Here is a 23,366-nt window from a genome sequence, read left to right as displayed (position 1 = left end):
ATATTTTATCATTTAATTAATTAAAATAACCTATATAAATAAATAAATAAATCTTCACTTTAATATAATTTCATGCTCTAATTAAATAGAAAACAAATGTATGATATTTTATCAACACAAATAAAAATATTTTATTTTAGGATACATTGTTATTTGTTTATCTAATATTTATCTCTTCTGCTTTTAAATATTTATTTTTATATTACAAATAGAAGAAAATTATTAAATTATGGAAACAAAATTACCATCACAGATTGTTTCATGTTGTACATCAAAATTTTGCTTGAAGGTATAAAAATGAATTTACTAAAATTTAAATTATAGACAATAGACTTGAACACATGTACATTTGAGGTCCCTTTTAACTTCTTTCTTAAATACTTTCTAAAAAATCTTCTAAACAAAGAAAAAAAGTTTTAGTCCATGTGTCTTAATTAAATGTGAGACTTATTTTATAAATTTGCACACTGGGACCTGTGCTCCAAGACCGTGGGGGGCTCTTGCTGGGGCTCTCCTCTTCTCTGCCGCCCTTCGGGTGGGGCTGGAGTCGTCTTCGTGGTGGGGTAGCTTGGGTTGGTGCTCCGGGGCTGCTGCTGAGGGCCCAGGTCTCTGGGCTGCCCTGGTCTGCCTCTGACCTCCGTAGACCCGTGGTCGCATTTGCACGATCTCACTCATTACTCTTCATCACTGATCACTGCTTATTCCTCATCCTCTGCATGCTGACACAGTCACTGAGTTATCCAGTGGGTTTATATACTAAGAGATAATTCTTCTGTTTTTTCCTGTGAGTTAGTATCTGGTCGTTGTTATGCTACTTTCATGATATGTCTTTTTGATTTGGTTATTATTTTAAAACCCTTAATAACTGGCAGCTCTGTTTTTTTGTGTGGGTGTTTCTGTTTTTGTAAAAGTTGTAGGAAATTTTCTGGTGTGTTCATGTACAGGTGCACTCAAAAAAAGGAAATATCAATGTTGTTGGCTATAAAACATAGTATTATATTATAATTACTCAAAAAAACAAGTATTTTATATTAATTTGAGATAGTTGTGTTGTTTGAAAGCATACATATGCAATGTCAGGTCTACTTGGTTGTGTTAGTTACCCCAACTTAATTTTGTAATGTAAAAACTATGTTAAACGAAAAAGCACTTCAATAATAGAGTACTTTGTCCCTTTGGGGACACCATACACCTGGCAAGCATCCTTTTCATTTCAAATAAAGATACACTCTGTGGATAAATCAGCAGCCATCCTCAAAATAGAGGTGAGTAAACATCTTTTACTACCGTTACTTCATAGAGCAATTAGTGTTAAGCAACGTTGTTGTTGTTCTGATACTGGCTAAAATTCGTCGAGTACCGGTGCTATTAACAAGCATTTTTTGCTGTTAGCTCCATAAGCGCTGTTGGTGCGGTTAGCTCCGTTAGCGATGTTAGCCCCATAAGCGTGGCTACATTCAAACTTTAAGGGTCCGTTTGAGCAGCGCTACAAATAACCTGTGTACTATTATACCCAGATAGGTAACCGACTCTTTACGGGTATGTTGGAAATGCATGTAATAATACAGTTTTGAGAGGAAGCAGCTCACATGTAGTTAGGTTCAGATACAGCCTGTGGATTTTGTGAACATTTTTTTAATTCTGTTAATAGCAACTGAAATTTGTGAGACTTATTTATTTATTTATTTAAACATACAAACAGTCTGAAACCATGTAAACAAGACCTTATCCAGGATACTCTGGACATGATGTGCAGCTGGAAAATTGAGGCAATGTGTTACTGTATACACCAGTTTGTGTGAAAACAGCAACTGTGGCTGCACCAGTTTTTAATGAATTTATTAATTTTTATATTTATATTTCACTTATGTCTGTCAAAGGAAAACAAAAGTTAAATATCTTGATTTTGCTGCATAAACCTTTTTCTGAGGTTAATGTGTAATTGAATAAGATCAAGCAGTAAATTAATTACAATTTCTATTTTTTCTTAAGAGGCAGTAGTAGAGAAGTAGAGAAGGCCTGGCAAGCCAGTTGAAGGATCTGTTGCATAGAACTGTCTTTTAATGTTTTGACTCTAATCTTGCTCTCTTTTTTTCAACAGATATGAATGTGGTCTTGTAAAGACTGTGGGACAACTGTATCAACAAGAGTCCATCTACTAAAACACTACAGGTTAGCTCATGACAATTTTGGCCGCAGACACCCCTACCCATGCACTCATTCTGATTGTCCATGTGTATTCAAAACTTGAAATGCCCTTCATAGTCATTTAAGCAGGTCACATACTAATCAAAGTTTTGAAAAATGTGTTATTTCAGCTACATTTAACTGTCAGTTGTGTACAAGCGCCTACATAGCATCAGCACAAGAGTATTTTTGTCACCTTAATAACCATCTCAAGAACCATGAAACAGTGAATTGTGTGTTTCAGGGCTGCTCTTTCCAGACAAATGTTTATGGTACTTTCAAGTCCCACAGAAATAGAAAACACACGCCATATTCTCTTCAAGATTTTAAAGTAGGTATTGTAAACACTAGTGAAGCAGAAAACTCAGCAGATGGCGACATTGATAATTTAGCTTTTAGTGGTGAGTGTAATGTTGATTCTGATAGTGATATAGAAACTGAAACAAAAGAACAGCATTTATTTAAGACTATAGAACTGAAATTAGGATCTCTTTTACTAAAACTTGAAAACTATTTCCACGTTCCACGTACAGCGATAGATGAACTGCTTGCTGAATTGCACTATTTGTTAGGATCTGCCTCTGTGCCAATATCAAACAAAACAATTCAAGAAACCTTCAGAAAATACAATGTCTGTGTGGACCAGATTGTGGTTACTGAATTGACCACTGAATTATCTTGTAATCCTTTGTTAAAAAGTATAGCAAAGGATGGCCCACTGGCTACTGCTCATAAGCGCAGAAAGTATTACAAAGAAAATTTTGACATTGTCGATCCAGTAGAGTACGTACTTGAATCAAAAACAAAACGAACCTTCCAGTATATTCCTGTTTTGAAAACTTTAGAGCAGTTACTCAAACAGAAAGATATACTCAGTAAAGTTGTGGATAGTCATTCAGACCAGCATTCAGTAAATGGCAAGTATAGATGTTATCAAGATGGTTGTCACTTTAAAAATAATGAGTTTCTTGCAGGTGAGGAATTAAGACTTTCATTGTGCCTTTACATAGATGACTTCGAAATTTGTAATCCATTAGGGACGTCGCGAAAAAAACATAAACTTTGTGGAGTTTATTGGATTTTAGGGAATTTGCTGCCAGTTTGCCAGTCGTCACTGAACTCAATTTATCTTGCTTTGCTATGTAAAAGTGAAGATGTCAAAACATTTGGCTATAAAAAAATATTTGAGCCTTTCTTGCGTAATCTTGTCACATTAGAGCAACAGGGAGTTTTCATCAATCATCTAGGGACATTCATCAGAGGTACTGTTCAGTGTGTGGTGGCCGACAACCTTGGAGCTCATGGATTAGCTGGATTTGTGGAAAGTTTCTCTGGAGATTATGTCTGTCGCTTTTGTACTGCTACACGCAGTGAAATTCAGTCACAGGAAGTCAAAGAGGGTGGCTTCAGTCTCAGAACTAAAGAGCTACATCTTGCACATGTAGCAAGTGCATGTAAACAAGGTAAACCCTGTTGTGGAGTCAAAGCTACGTGTGCTTTAGCTGAGAGCCTTTCATTCTTTGAGGTTACGGCAGGTTTCCCCCCAGATCTTGCTCATGACCTGTTCGAGGGGCTAGTACCCGTTGAACTTGCTGAGTGCTTTGGATTGCTGTTAGCCAAGAAGTACTTTACTTTTGATGGTTTAAATGAGCTAATTCAGTCTTTCCCATACAAGTGGGGGGATAAAGCAAATCGCCCTCATTTACTTCCACGTGCTTTCCAAAGTAAAAACAATATTGGTGGCAACTCACACGAAAACTGGTGTTTATTAAGACTAATTCCACTGATTGTTGGAAAACTAATCCCAGAAGATGAACCAGCTTGGCAGCTAATATTAGATTTGAAGGATATTGTTGATCTGGTCGTTTGCCCTGTACATACCAATGAGTCAGTTGCATACCTGGAGACTAAGATATCAGAACACAGATCCAGGTATTGCACACTTTTCCCAGAAAGAAAACTGCTACCTAAGCACCACTACCTGGAACATTATCCAGCACTGATCCTTCTCTTTGGTCCACTTGTTTCTTTCTGGACTCTGAGGTTTGAATCCAAGCACAGTTATTTTAAACAAGTTGTGAGGCATACCAACTGTTTTAAAAACATAACAATGTCTTTGGCCACTAAACATCAGCTCATGATAGGCCATAGTATTTTTTCATCAAGCTGTGAGAAAAACTCTGTCGAGGTTGCACAAGTCTCAACAGTCCCTCTTGATGTTCTTAAAGAGGAGGTAGCAGTTAGCCTTCGCCAGAAGTACCCTGATCTTACTCTTGTTAATCTGGTACAGAATGTTTCTGCTGATGGCATCAACTGCAGAAGTGGCATGATAATAGTGCATGGATTTGTTGGTGGACTGCTAGACTTTGCCGAAATTGTGCAGATGTGTGTTTTGAAAGATGGACTTGCCTTCATAGTAAAAAGATTAAGTTCATGGTACAGAGAACACTACCGATCCTTTGAGTTGGATCCTTCCCCAAGGGATGTTTCTTTGATTGAGCTGAGTCAACTTGTGGATCGTTACCCCCTGTGTGATTACAAAGTTGGTACTCTACGGATGGTTACTTTAAAAAGATACATACATACATTCTTCAGGTAATATGAGGTCAGGGTTATATACAGTTAAGTATTTTGCTAAACTTGCATATTACTTGAAATATTTTCAAGTATTATGTGTTGTCGTTTTTCATGACAGCCTAGTTTGTAAAGATGTCACAATACCTGTTAGTAGTGGTGCGGTGCTCTGTTTTACACTAATATTCTCCCTTTTTCAGATTAAGAGTTTAATGAGACAGTGCACACAATGTCTGCTCCGGTAAAGCTTCGAATTCTCCTAGGAGAAGATAACTGTGTGAAGCTAACTTTGCCTTCTGTACTCTGTGGACAGTCTTAAATTTGAGATTCAAAAACAGTGTGGAATTGAAGGAGAGTTCAGACTGCAGTATATGGACAATGACTTTGAGCAGTTTATGAACCTGACTTCAACAGCAGACATCCAAGACAAAGGAACAGTAAAAGTGATTAAACCAAGTAATCAGTCAACACAAGCACCCAGCCATATTCCATTTACGCCTTGTCATGAGGATTCCTCTGCAGACACTGATATACTTTCATCTTCTGAGTCAACCACCTCAACTTCAACCACATCTGCAACCGCATCACTGAGATGTCAAGGCTGGCCACGCAGCTTTCCTATTCCTCTGTTCTCCTACGAAGTAGAGATGCAGCTGTCGAAGGCGAACCAGGAGTTCCTTGCTGAAGGCAAACGGCTGAACCCAAGTTTCAAAGTCAGGTCAGACATTTTGCAGGCCTTGGCTTCTGAAATAATGAAATACACAACAGGATATCCTACGTCTGCACAACTGGATGATGTTGCAGAAGCTTTGATCATTAAACATCCATGCCTAAAGGAACAGGGCTCTGTTACTGGATACTATGGGTGGAAAATCAGTTTAAAATACAAAATGGGCAACTACCGCACTAAGCTTAGGAGTTTGGGATGCCAAGAAATGAGCATTAACTCTATAAAAAACAGAAAGCCTGGTAACTCCTCAAGCCCAAACCAAGTAAAGAAACCCAGGAGAGCTGAGGTCAATTTTTGTCCCCATTACCCAGCTGGAGAAGACAAAGAAAGTCTTGAGCAGGAGCGAGTAGAACTGCTAACTGAGGTCAAGAAAAGGAACAACCATCATGTAATAAAACAGAAAATGGAGAAAACCTTTGCTCATCGGCGGTATGAGGTGGTTCAAGATATGCCCTTCATCGCAGAATTCAAAAGTAGATGGCCAGCTCTTTTTATGGAAAATGAGGCAAGTCTTGAATTTGCAGGTCATAAGTAAATTATTTTTTGCTTCATGTGTCTTAACCTACTGTACAATGTGTTTTGTCTTGTTAAAACACATACCTAGGTAAGTGCAGAGTTCACACGGATTACCACCATCCCGCTCATCCCAAAGTTTATGTCGCAACTGGATCACTACTCAGACAAGTTGGCTAAAGTGCTCCGCAAAAAAGGAGGAGCAGCAGGACGCAAAATAAAAAACATAATGGCTCTCATTGACCAGGTTTGTCTAAAATCAGTTGTATACTAATGGTTACCTCAGTTGTTGTGAATACTATGCATAGTATTGCCTCCCTCACAGTATCACAGTTCACATAACAGTTTGTAGCGAACTGTTGCCTTTCACACTTGTTTGCTCTGCCCTTGTTGCTAATACAGGTGCACCTGTATTTAACTGATTTTATGAATGTGTGAGGGACTTCTGCATGAAGACTGATTGATCAACTTATATCTGTATCAGGGATCATTTTATGGAATTCCTTCATCTTCTAAATGTCAATGACTTATATAACCAGAATGTTTCCTGTTGTGTTTTGCAGAATGACTCGGTTGAAACAAGGAGAGCTTGCAACCTCCAAGCACTAGCTGTGTATCTTAATGAAGACCCTGAAGAGCTAGTGAAGGAATATGGGGTAAGTGTTGTCAGTTTTAAAGTGAGGTTTTAATTTAACAATGAATGGAGTGCATGATATACGATATGTACACATTTGACAAACCTATCCAATAACACTTTTACAACTACAATCACAGTATTTTTTCCTTTGAGAGTCTCTTCACATTGTTGCAAATATTTTATAAGCATTTTGATTCATTTACTCATTTATTATTCATTTACTCATTTAAGCATTCTTATTCATTTATTCATTTACATTTTATCCTTAGATTTTAGTAACATGCATTAGGCTTTGCTTTTAATAGAACTACAGCTTAATTGTTATCATTGCTTTGCAGGTTACAGATAGTGCATTCTCATAAACTCATATAAGGTTACTGAGATCAATACTGAGAAAACAGCTGAGAATTAGCGGCCTTGACAATGTTCTGGATGGCCACTAGGGAGTAATCTAAATATTGGTACATCTCTTTGCTTATCTATTCACTCCTAGCAGAACGGAATTCCCAGTAACTCAGAAATCATTAAAAGAATAGCCTTTGTGTGAATATTGTGAGAAAAATACAAGGGAGTCAGTAGAAAGGCAGAAAAAGATAGTGAAGCAGAGCATAGTATCTTTTTCCTTTCAGCTCTGACGCACCTCAGAAGGAGGACCTGGAGGAATCAAATTCCCGGAAGAAGGAAGGACCACCTTGCAAAATACACATTCACATGAATGAGCACCACATGCACGCACATAGCCACAATGCTTTGTATCACTATAAATGAGGAGGATAATTTAGTTAGGCGGGTCTTTTGGCTGAACCGAAGGGTCCCGACACTTTGTGTATTAGTGATCAGAAGCTAAGCTAACAGGCCTCCTTCTCGAGAAGATATGTATTGTTTTCTTATTACTGGCTTAACAAAGAATTGTCAATTCTACTCAAACTCTGGTGTTTTTGCCTTCTTTTAAAAATGTGGATTTTTGAACACTCTTCCTTCTGATGATTGATTTACAGGTGGTGAACAAATCTTTTAAAACCAACAAAGAATATTTTAAAACTTCAACATTTTCTCCCAAATAGTATAGTTTTTTTTAAATGTATTATTATTCAGCTGACCTCACTTACTAGTATGGAAAATTATCAATGTTATTTTTTAAATGCTGCAAGTTTCATGTGAATTGTGTGCTTCCTGTGGGAAAATCTTTAATAAATCTTATCTGTTTTTAGAGTGAGGACCCTGATGAAACCCAGAGACATTTGGATCAAACGATCATCGGCATCTATGTGATTAAAAATCCAGGTGTAGATGCTGATCAGCTTCCAGAAGATGTTGGCATCATAGTTGAAGGCGTGCAGCTGCTTCATGGGCTCAAAGATGTTGCCACTGCTTGTGCCTTACTGTTTGGGATCATCTACGACCTGAACCTGAGCTCTCCAAGTGACCTAAGGTACACTTTTGAATTCATCCAAAAGATCCTGATGGAACTTGACACACACAGGCATTCAACCAAAATCCAGGTGCTCAAGAACAAACTGCTGGAAAGATGCATGAAGCCGTTACAGTGTTGTGATCTGGAGGCTGTTCAGTGTGCTGAAATGTTCTGTTTGCCCTGTTTACTTGAGCTGTAGTTTTGACTGCCCATTAATGTTTTTAACAGTAATTTCTTACTAATACTGTTGTACCTGAAAGGTAAAAGTTTGAACTCTAAAATAATGGTTTCAAACTACTGACCTGGGACCAAATGCTGCTTGTTGATGCTTTTGTAGTTCTCTGTTAAGACTGTTAATTTTTACTTTGCCAATTTTTTGGAATCTAAGAGCTCAAAAGTTGTGAATTTATTGGCAAAATGTTTGTTAAAAAATTCTTGTGGCACTTAACTTTATAATATGTTAAAATGTACTTAAGGGTGTCATTTAAATCTTAGTGGTATTACAGTACAAGAATTTGGATTTTTCTCTTTAGTTTGAAGAACAAAGCAATGTCATGGGAAGCTTATGACAATGGATAATTGTTAAACGTGTAATGTTCATACATGTGAAGTATTTTTATGTTATCCGGTATTTTGTATAACAGGCTGTTTTAAATGGCTAATAAAAGTACTGTTTGAAGAAAGCTGTGAGTATACTACCTGTGTTAATATTTATTTTTCTAGTTTCTAACATTTTAATTAACCACATCAAGTTCCTCTTACTTAATAACCCTGCATTACTTTAACGTATATCCAGTTAATTTGCTGAACTTAACCATCTCATATAAGTTTAATGTAGACTTTGTGCATAAAAAGAAAGTAACCCAATTTAGTATAACTTATTTAAGCCACTGTTGTACAATATACTTAAATTGATTGCGTAAATTGTATAAAAACTAGTTTATTAACAACTACTTAACAAAGTTGTGTGGAACCACTTGAAACAGCATTTTTAAGTAAATCCAAAATATCTTTATTTGAGTGTGTAAAAGCCAAATAAGTTATTTAAAGTAGTATTTTTTCACTAGCAAGGTTAAATTATTTAGCTACATTTCAGTTTGCTTGTTTGTCTGATCAGGACTGGTTAAATGAAAATTGTATTTTGTTTATTAGAATCAAATACTTATTTTACATTTTCAGAAAAGCTGTCTTGAGGCCATTAGTGGTCTTAGAGCTCCTCCTCTGGTGGCTTCTTGTTACATGTGTTTACAGTCTGAGAGGTTTTTGTTCAGGTCTGCTGATGGTTTGTGTTACTGTGGCCTCTTGCAAAGTAATACACAGCCGTGTCGTCAGGCTGCATATTCTGTCAATAAACTTCTGTGTCCTCAGTTCTTAAACTGTTCATCTCCAGATAAACTTTACTGCTGGAATCATCTCTGGAGATGGTGAATCGACCTGTAACTGACTGGGAGTAAAACTTAGAGGTACTGCCTGTGTGGACCTTTTCCTGGAGCCTGTCTGACCCAGTTCATGGGATAGCTGCTGAACGTGAACCCAGAGCCTGTACAGGTCAGTCTGTGGGATTCTCCTGGTCTTTTAACCACTGGTTCAGACTCTGTCAGAGTCTGACCTGCAGCACCTATAAAAAGAATAGAAAAGAATCACTTCAAACACACTGGTGGCAAAACAACATCATGATGTTGGATTTTAGTTCATATTCTCACCTGCCAAGCAGAGAGTGAAAAGCAACAATCCTGTCCTATAGTCCATTGTGTTGACGTGTGTGTCCACGCCTCTCTACCATCTTATTTGTAGATTCAGATTTTGCATTGACTCCTCCTCACAAGGGGGATACAACTATCCATTCAAACCAGCAATGAAAATTATGACAATATTAGTCTGAATATATCATTTTTTATATATATCATTTGACTGCTTAAAGTTTCCAGTCCAATCCAACTTTATTTATAAAGCACTTTAAAAACAACCACAGACGACTAAAGTGCTGTACGGAAGACTAAAAGCACAACAAATAAAAATAAAAACAGTAAAATCAAATAAATGAGACAAGTTAAAATATAAAAACTGAAGCAAAATCTTAAAATCTCAAGTGTAAAGCAGCCAAGAAAAAAAACATGAAAACATGAACGAACATTAAAGTAAACCAAGGAACATAAACCATGAATGAGACACGTAGGGTGAAGGAGCTCAGCGAGGTAGGGTGGTGCAAGACCACGGAGAGATTGAAAAACAAATAAAATTATTTTAAACCGGATTTTAAAAAAAAGCAGGTACCTAATGAACATACAATTCATTTATTTAAATAAATCAGCCATGTATAAATTATCTACAGCGCTTTCTTGGTTGTCCTTTTGTAGGATTACCAAGAAGGTACATTAGACTCCTCCTCCTTTACCAGAGATCCAATCCAATCTAGTCTACATGGTCTTATAAAAATTCATTTAAACATTTAAACTTTCACTTCATTTAAATTTGCTCTGTGTGCAGAATCAAAGTGGAAATGCTGAAGGAAATGTTAAAAAATGTGTTTATGGGTTTTAGAGAAGGTAGATGTTGAGTTACTTTTGTGTTTCCTCATCAGGACAATATTAGAAAAAACAAAATGTTAAAGCAGATACGCAAAGTAGAGTCCAAGATTAAGATTTAGAATAAGAAACTATTTGTCAGAACCAGACATGGAGAGCCTGCATTCAGCTTCTATGCTCCACATGTCTCCAACAAACTCCCAGAAATCCTGAGATCAGTGGAAATACTCAGTTTATTTAAATCCAGGTTAATGACCCGTTCTCTGCTGCATTTCAATAGCTTTTTATTTCCTAAGTCCAAATCTGCACTCTTTCTTTTAAGCTTGAATTTATTTATGTTCTTCCTGTCTCCTTTATCTTTTTGTTTTTAATTTTAAATGATGGTTCTTATTTTCTGATGTTTCAATATCTCTGTAAAGCACTTTGAATCACTCTGTTGTTGAACTGTGTTACACAAATAATGCACTTGCAAACCAAATCTACCAGCAGATGTTAACACAAGGTTCACACCACAGGTTACGTTCAAGTTTCACCCATTTGATGTAGTTATTATGCATCAAAAAGAGGCAAAAACTGTTGATAGTTATATTAACCACCTTAACAACACAGATATTTTACTGTTATAATAGGTTCAGGTGCAGTGCAGCTTCCCACAAACTCCACATCTGCTTATTGGAGTTTGTTCTACAAACAAGCTCCAAACATCCAACTTTTGTGAGAAAACTGGTCAAATTTGTAACAAAAAACAAAAAGAAAATGGGCTACAGATGCAGAAAACATCTGTCTGACAACAGTTAAAATAATTCAAATTAAATAGTTTAATTAAAAGCTTGTATTTATATATAAAATTTTAATTCAGTTTATTTCATTTGAACCTTTTATTTTGAATGCATTTTTATCACAGCATCACTTTATTGATCAAACTTAAATCTTTTACCAAGATGTGTATGTTGTGCCCCGATAATCTCATCACAGGACAGCACACACATGACGATGCTGTCTAGTCTAGAATCTAGTCCTCTGAGCCAAAATTCTGGCATAATCAAACATGATCTAACAAAAACGAAGAAGAACCGTGGCAACACAACACCCAGCACAGAAGAGGATATATAGCACAAGGGAATGATAGTGGTGTTGGGACTATAGTTAACAGAAAATCCAGAACTGAAGAAAATAATAGACTGGAGACAGCGTCGACATGGACTTTATATCCTTCCTGGCTTCCTTACATTGACATGTATTATGGGCTAAATCAGTCTTTTATTTTTGAAAAAAAATAAATATTCTAACAGCAACTTGTCAGATGATTCATTTCTGAGCTATTCTGAAATATTTGGTGGTCTCAGAGCTCCTCCTCTGGTGGGGAAGTGATAAAAATGTTCAGGCTCTAAGGTTTTTGTTCAGCTTTACTGATGGTTTGTGTGACTGTGGCTCTCTCACACAATAATACACAGCCGTGTCTTCAGGCTGCATATTCTGTCCATTTAGTGTCACGGTTTTTGTGGAAGTGACATAGGTGATGCTAAACTTATTTTTCAGTAAATCCTTGTAGTAGGTACTGTACCCCGAACCTGCTCTACCAATCCATTCCAGTCCTTTCCCTTCAGGCTGCCTGATCCAAGCTGTTGGAGCGCTGCCCAAAGAATAAGAGACCTGACAGTTGAGGCTCAGACGGTGACCAGGCTGAACAGTCATGGAGGCTGGCTGTGTCAGTGTTTCACACTTCACTTCATGTTGCTGTTGAACAGGATCTGATCAGAGCTTCTCTTTTTTAACAGCATGAATCTAACTGGTTATATTTCACCACAGGTCAGTTTGCTTTGCATAAGGAGGGACCAGTCGCATATAACATAAATTATGGTGGGTTTTTTTATGCCCCCATTTTAAAATGGATTATCATATACAATAACAAAACTTCTTTAGGTAATAATTTGCTCAAGTTTAATTAAATATTAATATCACTCCAACAAGATCTAAATAGATATAATATGTTGTCATTAATGTGAAAACCTGTTTTCACATTTTAGTTCCTTTGTTTAGGATCATTTACAAAACAAAAAACAAAAAAAATGGATTGTGTCATAATGACAATATCTGTTTTATGTATTTTTAATTAAAACCTAAATTTTAGTTCACCAGATATATTGTTATAGTATATTATAATATATTATTGTTTATAAACTTTTAAACATCCAAAGCCAGATGAAAGCAATGGATTTCATTCATTTCTGTGTTCAAACAGGACATTTTAGACTAAAAAAACTTCAAACTCAGCTTATTGCAGCTAGAGCTGAGTTTATTCAGATATGTTGTGTTTTGAGTCTCATTAACATAAAAACAGTGGACAGCTTCAGAAATGTTTCATCACCATGAACATAAATATATAAAAGATACTTTAAACATTTTCAGATATTCTGTTGCATCATTACTTTCTTTAATATAGAAAAAATAATTTATCTAAAAGATCATTGAAATTGTAAAAGTAGAAGCTGATTATTTTTGTAATGTTTGATATTGTCAGTGGTTAATTAATTAAGTGTGTTAGTGTCAGTGTTGTTCACTGAGTGAAATATGCTTTCAGTTTGAATGTTAAACAAATGATCTTTAAGGCATGTATGTGCAGTTTTGGAGACATGTTCGATTATTTTGTCATAATGCTGGTTATATTAAGAGTTTTGAAAAAGTGTCATCGGTATCAGCCAATGCTGTCAAAGAGAAAAAAAAATAGTTTCACACTTTCTGTCACATTTGCTCAGCTAGTAAATACTGACATAAAGTATGTTGTAGAATGGAGGAAATAAAAAAATGAAAAATACATAATGATTACAGCCATAAAAAATGTATATCTCTGATAATATTCATGGCATTAATCTGTGTGTGTGTATGTGTGTGCGCGCGCGCGCGCGCGTGTGTGTGTGTGTGTGTGTGTGTGTGTGCTCCAAATTTACATTGTCTGCTGCCACCTTGAGGTTTTAGTGTGAATTTTTCTGTCAGGTTTTTTTAAGCCTCTGTGCTCACATTCACCACTGTGTGTGTCTAGCACAGTAATAAGTCCTCTGGTTTTAGGGTGGACAGTTTCAGATACACCATGCTGTTACAATCAGGGTTCCTACAGCTTAAAGCAAGTTAAATTTAAGACTTTTTAAGACATTTTAATGCCATTTGAAAATAAATTTAAGACCAACTTCCCAATTAACAAAAGTGGGGGAAAAAACACCACATCAATTACAAGTGGTTAGGGACAATTTCACCCAAATGTTTATTTTAACATAAAACATGACTTTTTGTTCCTGTGAAAAACTTTCATTTTGAAAAACATAACACTTTCCAGAGTTGAAGACATGGAAAACAATACATAAAAATCCAAACTTGCTGATGTAGGCCGTCAGGTTGGAACCGCATGCAAACAAGTAGGTAATGTCGGAGTCTGGGAACATTGCACGAAATAAGTCTCCAACTCCCTCATTAGACTGAACGATTGGTGTTTTGTCACGGTGTTCAGAGACCACAGTACCTCTGCTTCAGTGTAGGCGTACACCCGAACATTGTCCGTAGATGTGGTGCTGCTGTCCCAGTTGTTGATATCGGTAGTGCGGGTGGAGGCATGGTGGAGACGAGAGGAGAACAGAACTGGGAAATACTTGGCGTATGCAGTTGGCAGCTCGATTTTGACGCTTTGTGTTTCGCGCTGTGCATGTGGGACTCCACTGCCTTGCACAAAATACACCGTGCCTCCTACACATTGCCTGGTACTGCTTTCAGCCATGAAGAAAAATCTTGATCGGACAGCCAATTTTCGTTGAATTTACACTTTCCCATGATGTAGTTCAAAGTTGCTACATTAACAACGTGCGTCTGCTCTTAGAGTTAGAGACGGCTGCAACCACTTCACTGTTTTGTTGGTTCCGTCATCATGTTCGCATTATCAGAGACATTCGGTACATTTTAAATAAAATTAATGTTACAATTAATTTTTAGATTTGAGACTAATTTCAATTATAAAATCCTACTAATTATGTGTAAACATTTTTAAGACTTTTGAAAGATCAATTTAAGACATTGTAATGCCAATTAAGGCCTTATTTTTAGATTGATGAATTCAATGCCTTTTAAGACTTTTTAAGGATCTGCAGGAACCCTGATTATTGTCTCTGGTCATTTCTATACGTCCTTGAACACTGCTGGTATAAACAGTTTTACTTGCATCCTACCAAATAGCTCCCAACCATTCTAGAGCTTTTCCTGCAGGTTCTCTGATCCAGTGCCTCCCATACCGACTAAAATCAAATCCAGTGCCTCTGCAGGAAAGACTGAGAGCTTCATTGGGATTTTCAGTACTGGTGTGGAGGGAATGGACTCCATAGTCTGCCCTTTCAAACCTGCCAATAAAGGAAATGAGAGATATTAATGTAAACAGAAGGGAAACAAAACATATTTAATGTATGTGCAACAACATCAAAGACTTTTACAGGGAAGACAAAACACTGTCAGCAGGACACACAGTCTGATCATCTTGAAGGTGAAGGAGTGAACAAAGCTCTTCCCACTAATGAAGACAGTCAGTCAGTAGGAGGATAGAAGTATTTCTCTGTATTTGCATTTGATTTCACACAGGAAAAGCAAATGTGTCTGGTTTAAATATCATCCAAAGTCATGTTAATATAAAAATGTTAAATTAAAGGGAATACTGCTTGAACAACAAACCTTCCCAGAAAATGTTTGTCTGTCCATGATAGTTTGGTTCTATGAGTGTTGGTTATATCTTATATCTTCAATCTTGCTGAGTCCTGTTAGTGACAGTAAAGAAAAAAAGTTAAGTAATTTAGGGATTTCTTTCTCCCTCTCTCTCTTTTTTTTTGGGGGGGGGGAACAACAACATTCCTGTAGATTAGCACACAGTGATACCTCAGAGTCGGACGGGAATAAATAATGTATGCCTCACTGCATATTTTAAAGACTGATTCAGTGAAAACATGTATGCAAGAAGATTTTATGTCTTTTAGTTAGTTATAGGCCTGAATTGTCCTAAATATAACAGTGCTTAAGCTCAGTTTTTGGACATACAGAAAAACCAAGAAATTTATTTGAAACTGACTAAGAAAGAATGTAAATCTTGGACTAAATTTAAACTCCATAACACAATAGTGTAAAGGTTTGCAGCAGTGTGTTGCCATTCTATCTATCTATCTATCTATCTATCTATCTATCTATCTATCTATCTATCTATCTATCTATCTATCTATAAATCTATCTATCTATCTATCTATCTATCTATCTATCTATCTATCTATCTATCTATCTATCTATCTATCTATCTATCTATCTATCTATCTATCTATCCATCCATCCATCCATCCATCCATCCAGGGCTGGTTTTCATCCATCATATACAGAACAACTTTCCCCACCAGGTGGCAGCATTTACACATTTACACACCGTTCTGACCTCTTTTCATCAGCCTGTAAGTAAACCAAACTGTCCTCTTGTTGACACAGTTTTAACAAGTTTTAAAACATTTTCTGACTTCTGTAGTGAAGACATTAACCAAACATTGTTTAGATGCTGAATCATACACACATTCAACTAACAAACCACAACTACATGACACATAATAATAATAATACAGATAAATAAAATAAAAATACAAACATTGCTGAGTTATTGTAACATATAAGGTGATTGTTTTGGACTGTGGTAGGTCAGACTGTGAAAAGGTCCTTTCACATGTAAGCTTACACCATAAAGCCAAAATTTAATCCTTAAACAAAGAATCATATGAGCCTTGCAAATGTGTTGTGGTTAAAAGCATCGAGGAGTTGTTTTGGCCTGTAACTCTAAGCTGTTTTTCTCTGATAAATGCATGTGAGTCATTTTAATAGCTGGTTACTTTTAAATATGCAAATATCTCATACTGGCAGATGCACGCTGACAGATGTGTGTGCTACTTTAAGGATGTATCATTGCAGGCCTGGTGGTTGCTAGAAAGTCTCAGTCCTGCAGGTGTGGTCTCAGAGGTGCAGACAGAGGAGGAAGTTTTTCTCTTACAAAGATATCTTTAGCAAACACATGAAACTGAAACCCTGCAGACTTTAACTGATTTCAGAAGATTGTTTTGTTAACTTTACATGATATTTTAGATGTTCTTGGTTCCCTGTGACTTTATTTAATCAGATTAAACCCACTGGGATCCTGATCTCTGTGACAAGGGTTACCTGGCCAAGAGTTCAGTAACACACATCATCATAACAATAGTAAAGTTCAATTTCTGTTTGATGTGTTAGCAACTAACAGGAGTATCAAGTTAAAAAGTTAAAAACACAAGCACTGTCCAATGCTTTCAAATTTGTTGTCATTTAAGATGGAGTGTAAGGCTTCAAGTGAAATCAGTTCATAAAACATGCTGAAAATATTATTTTTTATTTTTTTTTTTACCATTTTTTCATCATGGACAAAATAATGTATAACTTATGTTTTGCATAAAGAAAATAAAGTGTGAAGCTAATTTGCAACTCTAATCCCTAGTTTGGTGTTTCAAAGAGGAAGAAAAAACATTTAGAACATAAACCACATAAAGAAAGAGGAAACTGTCCGTCCATCTGTGTATCCGTCTTCTGTGTCGAGTGTAAATAGGCCTTAAAATGCTACTAAAATTGACACGTTGACACATAGAAAAAAAAAATTATTCTTACACAATATTATTCAACATCTAGTATTACTAGATATCCACTTGACTTTTACTTTTTACTCTAAAGCTGATTTAAAGAACATAATCACATTATCTGACATGAGTGTGGGAGCTGCTTGCAAGTAATGTGTAACATTTTGTTTCCAATAATCTATACTCACAGTTCAAGTCATTTAATATCAGTGTAGAGTGATTGTGTCCAAGTTGTCCAAAACTACTGAATAAATTCATCATAAAAACCTGTAAATGAGTTATTACACCCAGATAGACACTCCAGCAGACTGAAATACTTTGACAGTTATTTAATTTTCTAATAAACATAGCTATTTTACTAAATGCAGTACTACATATAGCTTCATTAATTTTTGAATCTGTATCACAAATTTGTATAATACAGATAGTGTCTCTGTTTTAATGTGAACTTTTTACACTTGATCTGTAAATAAAGCTGACAGATGAAGCTGTTGTTTCGAAGAAGTTTTGTTCTGCCAGTTTCAGCCACTTTTAAGTTTTAATCCCAGAAGAATATAAGTAAGTGCTAATGATGGCCTAAAGAATATGCCTAAAAAACCCTTAAAGACTCTCTAACTTTATCAGAAAACAGAAACTTATGACTCGACTTTGTGGATCTAAAGCTAATGACAACAAATCAAACCCCAATTTAAAACAAACTCTATAAAAATAACATTTTTGTACAAAACTCAAATAAAGCATTTGTCTAGACCATAAAAATATTTATATTTCTTTATCACACCAAACCAAAACATATTGATTTTCTTTTTTCTGCTTATACATAAATATCTACATTCGTAGATTTCTTTATTTGTAGTTGTTTAAATAAATTTATGTAAAACAAAGCACTTTTTAATATTTCTCTTTAAAAAAAATGACAAGAATCTCTAAAAGGCTTTATAGCAAATAATGAACAAAACAAAAAGAAAAACAAAAAAAAGCTGTTATTGTATAATAATGCCAAATGTATAAATTATGCTGTCATTATTATTATTATTATTTTTTGTTATTATTATTACTGAAATGCCAACAAAATATTTGTTGTTTTCAATTTGAAGTTGGTTAGTTCATCATTGGTTTAGAGTATAATAATAATAAAAATAATAATAATATTAATACAATTAATTATTTTATTTAGAAGCACCTTTCAGATCACTCAAAGACATTGTACAATAAAAGAAAAAACAAGCAGAAAATAAAAATAACAACAAAACAATACAGGAAAAAAAACATGGGACAATATAATTGTCCCATGTTTTTTGTATAATTGTGAATTTTGAATTCTGAGGAGGGAGACGGTGTTATGGATGTCCAGTGGGAATGGACATTATATATGTCACTAGTTTGGATATAAAGATATACTTAATTAAATTAATATAAAAGATAAAATGATCTTTCAGATCTTGGTAGTTCAAATGATGCAAAACTTATTTCACATAAAGCTGAAATTTAATCCTAAAAAAATAAAGAATTAGATAAACATTTTTAATCTTAAAGTATGGAGTTTGTTTAGTTCATGGCTAAGTACTTTTCTTAAATGTAAATTATTATTAGGTCTTGTTTAAAGTAAATGTGTTTAAGGTTTCATGGTTTCTGCAGTTTCGTAGCTGCAGGTGTCGTCCCAGAGGTGCAGACAGAGGAGGAAGTAACTCGAAAGATGATATGTTTAGAAATAAGAGGAAGCTGAAAACCTTCAGACTTTAACTGATAACAGAAGTTTACAAGGCTGACTTCATGCTGTGTTACTTTAAATATTCTTGGATCTCTGTGTACTGACTGAAACAAACAACAGAATAAAATCCTCAAAAGTTCCTCATGCTTGGAATATTATTCATTCTTTAAAATCGGAATACTTTTAAATGTCTCATTGATCTAATATTTGATTAAATAAAAACAACAAAATATTGGAAAATAGTGACTTCAACAATAAATATATTTCTTTGAAAATGCAATTTATCATTATGGCATTTAAATTCTAATATTAACCAAACAGATTTAGACCTTTGAAAAATAAAATGGGCTATTTGTTACATATGAGTTACAAATCATTGATAAACATAAGTTTTTACATTACAAAAAGAAATTATTTCTTACAGATGTTACTTTTTATGTACATAACTTCGGTCAAGCATACGACTAGAACTGACAGGAATTTTCTCTACACATGGTCGGTGGAACAACTTCTACATCTGTTGACAACACAACTATAAACCATTGTAAATGTTAATTACAAACTAAATACAAGAATGTGTTATCTGGATGCTATGACTTTCCTAGGCTATTGTCTTCTTTGACTGCTTGAGCCACAAGTCATGTGAACATACTCTTTCACGTCCAGACAGAAAATTAGATAAAAATGACAAATTTCCACGGTCTGCTTTAATGTGAGATATTTTAAATATAATATACAAACACATGCTGACAGATGCCATCAACATGTCTGTGTGTTACCATTGTTTGCTTTTACCTACTGGTGACTTTCACATTTTCTCAAAAAAGGAATAATCAAATCCTGTATCCATCTAAGATGAGTCAACATTTTCTCTTCTCAAGACTGCTGGATTATGGTCATGCCAGGCCACCTCCAGGTAACCATGAACCGACAGTTAAAACTAAATCTTCTCTGGGAATCCTGTATTTTTTCATAATACTGCTTTTGGCTGGTGATGTAGAAGTAAACCCTGGGCCACAATCACTGCTAACTGGGCCACAGCAGATACCTGAGCTACTGCTAACTGGCGGGCCACAGCAGATATCTGAGCTACTGCTATTTGGACTACAACCAGTGCTACAACCTGGGCTACCATTACAGCTACCTGGGCTACAGCATGGGCTATCACCAGAGCTAACTGGGTTACAGAATGGACTACCATCACTGCTAACTGGGCTACAGCATGGGCTACCACCACTGCTAACCGGGCTACAGCATGGGTTACCACCGGAGCTAACCGGGCTACAGCATGGGCTGCCACCACTGCTAACCGGGCTACAGCATGGGTTACCACCACAGCTACCTGGGCTACAGCATGAGCTACCACCACCGCTAACCGGGCTACAGCATGGGCTACCACCAGAGCTAACCGGGCTGCAGCATGGGTTTCCACCATTGCTAACCGGGATACAGCATGGGCTACCACCAGAGCAGACCGGGCTACAGCATGGACTACCACCAGAGCTAACCGGTCTACAGCATGGGCTACCACCACTGCTAACTGGGCTTCGGCATGAGCTACCACCACTGCTAACCGGGCTACAGCATGGGCTAACACCACCGCTAACCGGGCTACAGCATGGGCTACCACCACAGCTACCTGGGCTACAGCATGGGCTACCACCACTGCTAACCGGGCTACAGCATGGGCTACCACCAGAGCTAACCGGGCTACAGCATGGACTACCACCAGAGCTAACCGGGCCACAGAATGGGCTACCACCACTGCTAACCGGGCTACAGCATGGGTCACCACCAGAGCTAACTGGGCTACAGCATGGGCTACCACCAGAGCTAACTGGGCTACAGCATGGGCTACCACCAGAGCTAACTGGGCTACAGCATGGGCTACCACTATTGCTAACCATGCCAGAACCTCAGCTACCTGGGTTACCACCGCAGCTATCTGAGCTAACAAACGCTACATTAAACAACCCACAGGTAACTCCAAACTCATTGGGAACAACTGCAAATAAGAGACTGAACCCAGCCATTAAGAAACAACGTAAAATGCATTTTTTTCAAACTCTTAATAATGCTAAAATTATTTGGGATTCACATTCAAAACCTAAGGGACTTTTAATGGGACATATTAATATAAGTAGCATTGTCAATAAAACAGAGCAAGTGGAACATCTATTAAGTGACTCTAATATTGATATACTAGGAGTAACTGAAAGTTGGTTGACACAATCATCTCCAACGGCAGCTATTAATATTCCAGGATATAATGTGTTCAGAAGAGACAGGGAAATGGGAAGAGGTGGAGGTATTTTAGTTTATGTCAAGAACATCTTTAAATGTGAACTAATGAAGTGGCCAGTTGAAGTCAATATTGAATGTATTGGTCTGAATATAACACTCTCCCCAGCAATGTCATTCATAATGATTTGTATGTATAGACCTCCCTCTGCTAAGGATGTCTTTTATGATCAATTTAAGACAATTTTAAAACTTTGTAATCCAAAAAGCGAAATAGTTCTTCTGGGTGATCTAAATATTAATTGGGACAACAAATCAGATAGGAAAAAACTGAAACAACTTGCTGATAAGTACAACTTAACACAGGTTATTAAAGGACCAACAAGACTCACTAATACATCACAAACAATAATTGATCTGATATTTACTAATAAGCCTGATAGAATCTCTAAAACTTTTAATCTTCTGTCAGGTCTTTCTGATCACAATTTTATTTTGTGCTCAAGAAAAATTAAAGGACAACATTCAATTAAACCTTCTACAGTTAGCAGCTATCAATTTATACCCAAAAGTGAGCAACATAATTTGAAGAATGAATTGCAACAACTAGATTGGCTTAATGTGCTGAAAAACAATGACATTGAGGCTAGTTCTAACAACTTTATTAAAAATGTCACTGAAACTCTAGCTCATTTTACCAAATTAGGCAAATTTAAAGAGCATTAAAAAACTCTTCCGTGGATAAATAAAGATCTAAGGAAACTAATGAAAGACAGAGACAACGCATTAAAAAGATCTCTAAAAACAGGCACCACCAGTGATCGACAGATTTTTACATCACTAAGAAATAAAGTCGTAAAACAGATCCTTAAAGCTAAAGCAAAATTTTTTATTGAGACAATAGAAGGGTCAAATGGTAATGGAAAACTGATTTGGGAAAATTTAAATAAACTTTTAGGACAAAATAAACATATCCAATCTAGAGATTTGCAGCTCCAAGAAAATGGCACACTAACTGACAATTTAGATATTATTGTTAATAGTTTTAATAAATTTTTTATTAGATCGATTGAGGAACTGACAGCTGATTTTAAATGCCCAGACCTCCAATACAAGCCTCTGGATGAAACAATACCAATCTTCAATATCCAAAATATAACTGTCCCAGATGTCTTGAAAATAATTTCATCTCTAAAAAGTTCAAAAGCAAGAGATGCATTTGGACTCACAGTTTTTTAAAGATTCATAAGGAGGTATTTGCAAGTCCAATCACACATTTAATAAATTTGTCAATAAACCATACTAAAGTTCCATTGACATGGAAGACTGCAAGGGTTACCCCAGTGTATAAAGCTGGGGACAAGACAAAACCAGAGAACTATCGGCCAATAAGTATTTTACCAATTGTATCAAAAATAGCAGAGAAGTGGGTTTCTATTCAATTAATTGAACATCTAAACAGTGGTAGTACCCCTCTCCATCCAATGCAATTCGGTTTCCGTAAACATCACTCTACAGAAACAGCAACCTGTTACTTTCTTGAGAATGTAAAAAGCCTTTTAGATCAGGGTGGATTTGTAGGTGCTGTTTTTCTGGACCTAAAACGTGCTTTTGACACAATACATCATGGTATGCTTCTTGCTAAACTGTCTCATTTTAATTTATCCAGAAGTGCCCTCTGTTGGATGCAGTCATATCTGGCAGATAGGAAACAAGCTGTACAAATAGGAAATTCACAATCATCTTATCTTTCTTGCTCTGCCGGTGTCCCACAAGGCTCAATACTTGGCCCAATACTATTCAGTCTTTATGTCAATAATTTACCAAATGTTTGTTCAACTATCAAAACGCAATTATATGCAGATGATACAGTGTTGTATACTCACGCAAAAACTAAACAAGAAGCTGCTGCAATACTTTCAGGAGCCATGGTACCAGTGTCCCACTGGCTTCAAAACTCCTGCTTACATCTTAATACAAAGAAAACAGTTTGTATGTTTTTCTCACAACAGCCAGTAGGCGACCAACAACCATCTGTCATAGTTAATGATGAATGTCTAGATGTGGTGGACCAGTTCAAGTATCTGGGTGTGGTCTTTGATTCTAACCTGACATTTAAGCAACATGTAAAAAAAATTATAAATACAATCAAATTTAACTTATCAAATTTTAATC

General features: G+C 36.1%; 1 protein-coding gene and 1 pseudogene across 1 annotated transcript; one reads left to right on the top strand and one right to left on the bottom strand.

Moving 5' to 3' along the window:
• Positions 1–1,190: 1,190 nt before the first annotated feature.
• LOC121657166 (sterile alpha motif domain-containing protein 3-like) lies at positions 1,191–8,709 on the top strand. Its single transcript, XM_042012560.1, has 7 exons — positions 1,191–1,265; positions 2,102–2,172; positions 4,962–5,996; positions 6,096–6,251; positions 6,568–6,660; positions 7,853–8,073; positions 8,700–8,709. Exons 3-7 carry the CDS (start codon positions 5,133–5,135, stop codon positions 8,707–8,709), a joined length of 1,344 nt encoding a protein of 447 aa, XP_041868494.1. The 5' UTR covers positions 1,191–1,265; positions 2,102–2,172; positions 4,962–5,132.
• Positions 8,710–9,400: 691 nt separating this feature from the next.
• On the bottom strand, positions 9,401–9,804 carry LOC121656356 (annotated as a pseudogene).
• Between the last annotated feature and the right edge of the window lie 13,562 nt (positions 9,805–23,366).

The sequence above is a fragment of the Melanotaenia boesemani genome, chromosome 2 (genome assembly GCF_017639745.1).
Source record: "Melanotaenia boesemani isolate fMelBoe1 chromosome 2, fMelBoe1.pri, whole genome shotgun sequence".
NCBI classification, from domain to species: Eukaryota; Metazoa; Chordata; class Actinopteri; order Atheriniformes; family Melanotaeniidae; genus Melanotaenia; species Melanotaenia boesemani.
This window is presented reverse-complemented; position numbering and strand designations above follow the sequence as displayed.